Below are 9838 nucleotides of genomic sequence, written 5' to 3' on the forward strand. Positions count from 1 at the left end.
CCTTTGAAACATGGTCTAGTTCTTGAGAATTATTCTTCATGGTGGAATCTTGTAAGTTTAGCATAATTGCTAGCTTTAGTTGTTCATCTTATTCTTCTTTCTTCAAGGTAGCCATGAACATATTTTATCTCCTTTCTTCTTTTTGGACTTAGAAGGAGGAGCAATGACAATAAAAACGGTGGAAGGGTTATAATATTATTGTGAGAATCAATGATTCTGATTTGAAAAATGATACTTTAAAACATAAATTTTTTACATTTCTTTGATTTTTTTTCTTAAATAAAATATAAAAGATTACTTTTTTTATGACTATTTAATTTTTATATTGTGTTGTGTTAAATGAAATGTAAAAATAAATTACATCACATTAACATTTGATTTGATGAATAAAAAGTGAACAAATTTAACTAACTTTTATAACTTAATTAACTAGACAAAAATATGAGCTTGAATTTATGTTTTGTGTCGTGATTAAGTAGAACGTATAATTCAAAAAATTGCTTTCAAATTCAAATCCTAAATACTTCTTTATGAATCCAATTATTAACAGGATCGCATTTTCAATAAGGGTTATATACTTGTGTAATTATTTAACTATTTTAATTTACATTAACTAAGTAGTTCCAATTACAAGATCATAATAGTTTAATAAAGGGTGAAATAAAAAGATAATACACCTACAAAAATTGCATCCCAGTGTAAATTATTTAAACCATTGCACACTGATGTTAATAATAACATCAAAGACATCAAAGGATTTAATAAAAACCATAAACTTAGGATTAGCAACTCATAATATGTAGTGGTATGTGTTGTTGAGTGTTGGTTAAGAATGGAAGAAGCGGTGAAGAGATGGGTTGTGAAATTATCAAAGTGGGATCCACAGCCCTCTGACTTCTCCTTCGCTCTCTCCCTCCTTCCGTCCCACGAACACTCCTCTGTTACCAGGTTCTCTCTCTCTCTGATTCTGTCTAAATCACTGTAATTTCCAACACTCTGTTTTAAATTTCAACATTTAGTTAATTAAACCGTCATAAACACTTTTTGTCATATGTGCAATGCTTTTGTATCAGCTCTAGCTATTAAGGCTTGTTTCTGCTATATAGACCAAGTTTGGGAATTGAGATTTAGTGATGAAAATTGAAAAATTAAAGATTTGTGTTTCCTTCTTTGTTTCACTTTCAATCTTATTTTCAAGTTTATCCAGAAGGGTCCCCTAAATTGAATGAAAAAAATCGTTTTTTTTTCTTTTTGCTGTATACAAGGATGAAATTTTGGCACTCACTTGAAGTAAAATCAAGTGATTTTGACTTTTTAGGTAGCTTTTTGTTTAGTTCAGAAACTTGTACAAAAGGTTTTTGATGAATCCATTGAGTGATCTAGTTGTTGTGTATTGGTAGGTTTGTTAAATTGGAAGACAGGAAACGTGCACTTGTCAGCCGCATGCTTCAGTACGTTCTTGTTCATGATGTGTTACAAATCCCATTTCCTGACATTGTCATAAAACGAACTTTGGAAGGCAAACCCTATTTGGTATGAGCATTTCCTAGAACAATCAAAGATGACTATTGATTTGTTATGGACCTAGGCCAAAGTAAAATGATACTAATCACTTTAAGGGTTTGTTGTAGCAATATAATAAAATCCCAAAATTGTAGGATCTTGTTATGCATAGAGTGGTTTAGTTGCAAGCAATGTTTGTTATATGTGTGCTCGTGTGTGTGTGTGTGTGTTGAATAAGAAACTCAATTTTGTTTCCCAAATCATGTATTCATGTTATCTTATTATTGTGATAGCTTATTTATTTGTTTATATCTTCTTTCCTTTCAGGATTATGATGGTCTTAGATTCCCAAATTTTAATTTCAATGTATCACATCATGGTGACTATGTGGCCATAGCATCTGAACCTGTATGTCTTGTGGGGGTAGACATTGTCTCCTATGATGTTCCACGGGGAGAAACAATTACAGAATTCATTCAACTCTTCTCATCATACTTTTCATGTTTGGAATGGGATAACATAGTCACGGCTGGCACTTCTGATGATGTATTAATTGAATTTTACAGGTATGATATGTTACATTATACTTTACCTGTCCATTTTTGTCAACAGTCTAGGAGTAGTTCAATTGGAAAAGTTTCTAGTAATTTCAATTTATTATTGTTCTGGTACGTCTAAGAGTTATAAATCACTTAAAAGTTTATTATAAACACCTTCCTCTCCGACTGAAATGTCATTTTCAGGACAAAACCATCAAATGTATGAATAACAAATTGCTTGCTAGAAACTTTTAAGACTGTCACTGCACTCTTTAAGTGAAGGCATCTCAAAAAACGACATCTCAAAAATGTCCAACAACTTTAACCTGTGACTTTATGCTCCTGTACAATTTATTATTATCATTATAGCACAATTTGGCAAAGAAAGGATCTGAAGATTGTGTTTCTGTATAACACGGAGCATAATATGGTCTCTGAAATTGTTTCATTTATATATCAATGTGATAGTATCAGATCTGATAATGTATTTTTGTGTCAAACTAGTAGAATGCTTTGCAATGTAACATGTTCTTTGAACTGAAGACAGGCCAAGTTGAAAGTCAAACGTGTATTCACTTTGCAGGTATTGGAGCCTAAAAGAAGCATATGTTAAAGCTATAGGAAGTGGACTGACTGAAGGGTTGAATAAAGTGGAGTTTTCTCACACAAGATGGACTGATATATCAGCTAAAGTGAATGGGAAGGTTATGACACAGTGGAGATTTTGGCTGTTTGAACTTGGTGACAGACATTGTGTAAGTTCCTCAGCAACTTCAAACACACTTTGACTATAATGACTAGAAATCCTCGGTTGAACCTTTACTGCACAAAAGACTTAAGAATACCAAATTTTAACTATATGATGCTAAAGAAATGAAGGGAATAAGGGTGTTCAAGGATCTTGACAAAATGATAAATGTATTGCAATGCCCTTTTCTTCAATACAAACTTCCAAAAAAAAAATTCTGCAAAATGAGCTCATTCCTTTTGCATTCATATTGTTAAAATCTGGTGTTTTCTTAAATTTTAAGAGGACCTAACATGGTATGTGTAAAGGATGGATCATTTAGTTCTAGAATGATATTTTAGATTTCTACTCCGAAGATACCCATTATGGTCAAATTGAGTTGTTTAAGTGCTGAATAATAATACAGAATTTAGTACAAAATATAGCACAAAAAGGTCTTTCTGTAACCATTATGAATTAATGCATCTACTTTTTAACTTAGTTTCTTGTTTTACAGGTTTCAATTGCGAGAGTTCACCCAATATCAGCTGCTACGAGTTACAAAAGAACACTGAAGAAAGTAGACTTTGCTGAAGATGAATATACTGAAGGTCTTCATCTTCCAAATGTAGACTTTGTTCAACTAGGAATAGAACAACTTATTTCAACTTTACAGAAAGCTTAGAGGATAGATGTTAATGTAAATCCATGTAAAAAGATTTGTGTACGTTGATGAAAATATTATTTTACTGTATTCAGTACATTGATAAAAAATCATGCACCCCAATTTTCTCAATCCAAATTAGCTTTCTTATTGCGAGTCAAGAACATTTTATATTGGTCAAATTCTTATGCATTGTATGGCCTAATAGCGATACAAAAATGACTTAAATCATAAATTTTAAGTATTTATAAATTTGGATATTTTTAATTAATTATTTATTGAAAAAATTATTTTATTGAGTTCTTAACATTTTTAGTTTTATCTAAGTATTCTGTTTAATTTTTGTCATCAACGAAATGGCTTGACCATCTACTTTCATTTTTAATCTTTTTTAACTAGATGAACTCGTTCCTTGGAAATTTGAGAATGAGTTCCACGAAAAATTGGAAACAAAAAGACTAAGGTAATAGTTATATCATTTTGTTGACGGTGATATTAAGTTATAAGACAGGTAGATAAAAATAAAAAATATTTTGAACATTCAATTGAAGATTTTTTCATAAAATTTTAATTAAAAATATTTAAAGTTATAAATACTTTTATACTTAATTAATTAAAGAAAATATTGGTTCATTCAATAGCAAATGGTATGCATCTCAATTTAGTCTTTAAATTAAGCTGTATGCCATATATCATGTATTCACCTTAAGTACTACTTTTTCTACAAAATGTATTTTATATATATTAAAATAAATAAACAAAAGCAAATGGACAAATGACTTTCGGTGTGGTGATCGAAGGAGATAGTCCAGCCAAATCACCTTTCGGTGATCAATCATACATTAAAATAATAATAATAATAATAATTATTATTATTATTATAAATAATTAATTAAAAGAAAAGGGGGAATTTTTATGGCCTATAAATAGCCAATGGATGATATGCAGAAACCAAGGAAGGAACGAAGGGAAGAAAGAAAACTTTAGTTTTAGTTAAGGAAAGTTTTAGGAAGGCTACAGGGGAAAGTCTTCCACTGAGAAAAAAATTCTGAAAAAAAAAAAGAGAAGCTAACTTTTTTCTTTATGCATGATAAATGTATATTTAAGCTTATGATTTTTAATATATGAGATACGATCATGTTTAGATTAGAAATGTGAGCTATTTATCCCCTTATATGAATTTTGTTTTTTTTTTACTATTTTTTCCTTGTTTTTCCATTTGGAATTACCACAGTAACACTTTCATTTTTATTTCTATTGTTAGATTAAGTTTAAATTTTAATATATAATTCATAAGATATATTACTCCACTTTCATCATTTGAAATCTTAATTTAAGGTTTGTAATTAAAGAAATGAATTTCGCAATCTTGAATAAATTGGTACAACTAAATTTCTGTCTATAAGTGATTTCAACAAAATCTCAATCCTTATTTGGTTGATCGTTAGCTTAAGCTCAAATTTTTATACATGATTCCTGAAAGATTTTACTTCCTTTTGACCGTTCTGATTTTTAATTGTATGTGTGTATTTGGAGGAATAAATTTCTCATTTTGAGTAACATGATCAATATTGTAATTTTGTCCTTAAGTTACTTCATTAAAAACTTTACTTTCCATTTTTTTTACCATTAGATCAACCTAAAATTTGAATATATGGTTCATAAGTAGGGCTGGGCACAGTTTATTTAAAAACTATAAACTATAGTTATCTGTACTCTTTTATACTTAAAAAAAACTTAAACTATTTTTATTAAAATCTAGTTAACTGTTTAACAATTCAGTTTAAATATAGTTAACTTATTTTATTTTTAATACAGTTAACTGTACTGTACTATGGTTTAGGTTTGTAATCAAAAATTTCTCCTATCTAATTACATTCTTTTCTCAGTATTTCTATGGTTGAAGGCTCCCGTGGAAGGTTCGCAGGCTCGTCGCCGTTGAAGGCCCGTCGCCGTTGAAGGTCCGTCGCCGTTGAAGGCCCGTCGCAAATCCTACCGTGACCCAATCGCTGCCCACCGTTGTCGTCGAAAGAGAGCTTCAACGAAAACCCACGGTGACTCTGCCCTAGCCCTACCGTGACGCGCGACCGCTGCCACCGTGACTCTGTCGACAAAGGAGAGTTTCAACGGTGACCCTGCTCTGACCCTTGTCGTTGTTGCTGTATCGACTATCGAGGGGCCTGTCTTGTTCACTGCCATACCGACCGTCGAGGTAAGTAGTGATTCGATTATTGTGTTCCAGCTTGTCACTCTTTGCCTCTGCCTCTCCGTGTTGTTTCTACCTGTCTGTGCTGTCTCTGCCTCTATGTGCTGCCGCCTTACTCTGTATTTTCCTTAAACCTATGATTTATGAAATTTTAATGTTGTGGTGTTTCTTCTTTTCGCCATTTTTATTGTCCCTTTTCATTCTTTGTGCTTATTTTTCTGCTTGATTGATGAATTTAAGGTGTTTATGGTGCAATATAATGGTGGTACTTCTTACTTTATGGATTGTGTCTCTTAACCCTAAGGAAAATAGTTGAGTTCTTTGAATTTTCAACTAGTTATGTGAGACCCTTTTTTGGATATTACATGTGGTTGTTTGCTACCAAATCATCTCAGTCATCACATAACGATTCCTTCATTATAATCGTGTTCCTAAGAAGTTTGGTTGAGGCAAGCAGAAGAATCCTCTCGAACTGCAGATTGGAGTGAATGTTTGCTAAACAGAACAGTTATTGCTTCAATGTCATAAAATAACTGAAGTATTGCATCATAAAGCTGGACTCTTTCCTCCAGAGATATAGAAAGAGATTATAAAGAGGAACCTGACAGATATCAGACAAAGCTGACATAGATTTCCACTTTATAAAATTTTCCTGAATGAATAATTGAATCTAATTTTTGTATTGGAGCACAGATGGATTAATGGTAGTTATTTTCTTTCTGATTTTATTGGTCAACAATATATGTGCCTGTAATGTGCATAAGATGTATAAACACATACATGATAATTGTTCAAGTGCACACTGGTTGAAAACTATTTTGGAGAACAGTAGCTTATTTTTCTTAGGCTTTCTTCGCTAGCAAAAATAAATTATTATCTTTTTCAAAATAAGCTGAATCAAACACTCTGACAATCTTCTATTACTTGTACTGGATGTGAAGAGAAGAAACATGGAAAATTAGTTCCTGCAGCAGCCTCAAAATACCAATGCTGCAGTTGTCTGCACTACTTAAAATAACTTAGCCTAAATTTTATCCTAAATTTTTATGTTTACATTTACCCTAATTTTAAACTAAATAATCATGAACCGCTCATTTCCTTATTGGATTGCACATTTTTTGTAGTGTTGACTTTTATTCTATCCATATATTTGCGTTTCCAAATATTTGTTTAACACTACTTAAACATTTTAATTTTTACGATAACACTGTAAACTTTCTATAGGTTGCTGAAATCACCCTAATACTAAGAAGTGGTGGAGTTTTTGTTGGAAGCACTTTTCTGCGTTACAGTTCATCAACTCCCTGGTTTATACGCCCTTTCATAGAGGTAAACTCAGGCCGTGATTATATTCAATTTCCTGTCATTATTATAATCTTAAGTGTCAACATTTTGCATGCTGAATGTTCATTGTGCCTGTCTTTTAGTGTGACGTAGAGTTCTTGATTATATCTTAAATCCATGAATGAAATATCTGTTCCACAATTTAACGAGTTTACCTTGAATCCCAACCAAGTTGATTTAAAGGTCTTTTGGTTTGTAGAGGACTCCATAAGGCTATGGCTATTTAAGCAGAATAATCGTGTTCCAGCTTGTCACTCTTAACCCTCTCATAAAGTGTCTTTCTCCATGTTGGTCAACTCTAAAGATCTTGTTTTCTTTGTATAGCTCTTAAAGTAATGTTTGGCGTAGAAATTGACAGGGGAATGTTTGGAATAGCACTTCTCTTTCCAAGGCCTCATAGAAAACAAACAAAAAGAATAAAACATATAGGAAATCATGAAACATTTATTTTTCATGTGGGTGTGGAGGTCTAACTTGTATGACTCTTCGAGATGCGATTTGTTTTCATATCTATACTAATACCATTACTATTATCACTGCTTCTGAAAAACGAGCTTTCTCGCTGTCACACTTTCTCTTCCTTACTTTCTTTGACCATTTTCTCCTCTTTGAAATTTCTCACCACCTTCATTTTCCATTTCTTTATTACTGCTACTACTACTACTCTCTCATCAATCATATAATAATATGCTATTCTACTTTTTAATTATTCTGTCAACTTCTCCTTACTATTTTGGCGCTTTCTTATTCATAACAGTTAGCCCCTATTTAGGCATCCTCAGGTTAGAATAACAAACATATTCTATATTCCATTTCACACGTACGATAAACAATAGAGATTTGCTATTAGTGTCGGTATGCTACATTTTCATGGCCATATTGTTATAAGATATTGTGATAATTTTTCAGGAATATTATGATTTATTTTAAATCATAATATGGAGTATATATATGGAGGGTTAGTATTTGCAGTAGGAATTTCATTTCAATTTGATTTCTGGCCTGAGTCAAGTTGATAAAGCAAACTTCTTTCATAAACTTTTCAGGAAATTTAGATGCCAGATTCTTACAAAAGTTTAAATGCATAAAATGATTTTAGCTTTCTCTAAGGTCAGCTTATCTTCTCTCCAAATTTTATTGTTGAGTTCCATCTTTTCATGGAAAATTTTGATTGATAGATTGCAGAAAAGAATGAACAGGTCAAAATGAGATTTGCTAGAGATTAGTGTTTGATCTTCTAATTTTTATTCTTGTGTTGGATTCTTAATTTTAGGTTAAAGTAGATGGATTTGGTCTTGTGTTTGTAATAATTTGTATAGTTATATTATAAAACGTATTAGACTTACATTAAAAGGTTAAGATTGTAATTAAAGTATGATTTAAGGACAAAGGTAATTAAGTTTAAGGATTTATTTAAGCTTAGTGTTATTGATGGATAATTAAGTAAACAATTTTCTGCCATTGTCATGTTATGTTGAGATTTGATCCTGTTCTATCTGCAATTCCTACTGCACTCAACAGATCGAAAGGAAGAAACAAAAGGGAATCGAAATGAAATTTTTATTGAACTCGAAAGGAAGAAACAAAAGGGAATCGAAATGAAATTTTTATTGAACTGCTAATTAATAGAAAACATGAAGTAAATTGTAATATACATAGATAAGGAACATCATTAGTTTTTGCACAGTGAGTTTTGTAAGCATCAATTTTGGTAGGGACATCTAAATTTCTGGCAGATCATAGTTTAAATGATAAAGCAAAGAAGAGGTTTTTAATATTTATTTTACTTTTCCAAATACAGAGGAGGCCAATACGTTTGGCTTTGAAAGATTTGCGAGGAAGGTTGTTTGCTTCATCTTCCTTCACCATCCATGGTTCTGGTGGCTTGCACAAGCAGAGATGGAACAATGAATTGCTCAAAAGATTTGCCACTGCAGCAGGTGATAAAAGAAAATCTGAAGCCACTGAAGTTGCTGTCACTGAAGTTGCTGTTACTGAAGTTGCTTAAAATTCTATATAGTATCTGATGTCTAATAAGATTTTGCAGATGTATTTGTGTCCTGGGACCACATCCACATCTGATTTGTTTTTTCTGGTCAAATTATGTTGAAAGTCTTTTTTCATCTACCAAAAGTAAAAAATCATTTTTTCACAAACTTTCTGAAGAATGCACCAGCCCAATTAGAGTACAGCCTTGAAATCTGGGATATGTTCTATTGGGTCAGTGATCCACTCTCTCCAGTGTCTCTTAAATAATAAAAAATGAAAAACTTATCTTATGAAAGAAGAAGAAAAATGTGCATTGTAGTTAACTGAACTGTTTTGTAGTTAACTGAACTAAAAAATAGTTTAGTTCAGTTTTTTGAACTATTTTTTAGTTCAGTTCAGTTTTTTAAAACTATTTTATAGTTAATTGTAATAGATTTATAGTGCAGTGCAAATAGTGCAGTTTGCCCACCCCTATTCATAAGACATATCAATTTATCTTACTTCTCAAATTCTTAATTGGACGTCTATAATTAAAGGTATTAATTTCTAGTTTTTAGTAGATATGAACACCACTTAAATGTTATCCTTAACTTACCTCGATAAAACTTCAACTTCCACTTAGTTAACCGTGAGATTAACGTGAAATTTTAATATGTAGTTCCTAAGACATAAGACATATTGATTCACTTTGATCACTCAGATTTTTTCATTGGTTGTTTATATTTAGATAAATCATTTTCGGGTTATTAGAAAACTTAACCCCATATAAAATTCTGTTTGAGTCATCTAGATAAAATTAAAATCCCACTTTATTAACGGTTAGATTGAACTGAAATTTTCAAAGTAGGTTCTAAACATGTTATTTA

The 9838-nt window shown here is 31.4% G+C and overlaps 1 protein-coding gene and 1 long non-coding RNA gene across 4 annotated transcripts; both read left to right on the plus strand.

Annotated features, from left to right (window-relative positions):
- The first annotated feature begins 775 nt into the window (after nucleotides 1-775).
- LOC124841811 (uncharacterized) lies at nucleotides 776-3565 on the plus strand. Of its 2 annotated transcripts, none has more exons than XM_088097437.1 (5): nucleotides 776-948; nucleotides 1401-1533; nucleotides 1831-2069; nucleotides 2626-2797; nucleotides 3272-3565. In XM_088097437.1, the coding sequence occupies exons 1-5, from the start codon at nucleotides 833-835 to the stop codon at nucleotides 3452-3454; spliced, it is 843 nt and encodes a 280-aa protein (XP_087953563.1). In that variant the 5' UTR covers nucleotides 776-832; the 3' UTR covers nucleotides 3455-3565. The 2 variants fall into 2 exon arrangements, with proteins under 2 accessions (XP_087953563.1, XP_047174116.2); XM_047318160.2 differs by having other exon boundaries at nucleotides 784-948; nucleotides 3287-3565.
- An 830-nt stretch (nucleotides 3566-4395) lies between these two features.
- On the plus strand, nucleotides 4396-9139 carry LOC148194027 (uncharacterized). 2 transcript variants are annotated; one of them, XR_015781322.1, is made up of 4 exons: nucleotides 4396-4587; nucleotides 5323-5645; nucleotides 6864-6968; nucleotides 8785-9139. It is a non-coding gene; the product is annotated as an uncharacterized LOC148194027 (long non-coding RNA). The 2 variants fall into 2 exon arrangements; XR_015781321.1 differs by having other exon boundaries at nucleotides 4396-5645.
- Nucleotides 9140-9838: the final 699 nt, after the last annotated feature.

The sequence above is a fragment of the Vigna umbellata genome, chromosome 8 (genome assembly GCF_029865625.1).
Source record: "Vigna umbellata cultivar VRB3 chromosome 8, Vumbellata_1.0, whole genome shotgun sequence".
In the NCBI taxonomy this organism is placed as follows: domain Eukaryota; kingdom Viridiplantae; phylum Streptophyta; class Magnoliopsida; order Fabales; family Fabaceae; genus Vigna; species Vigna umbellata.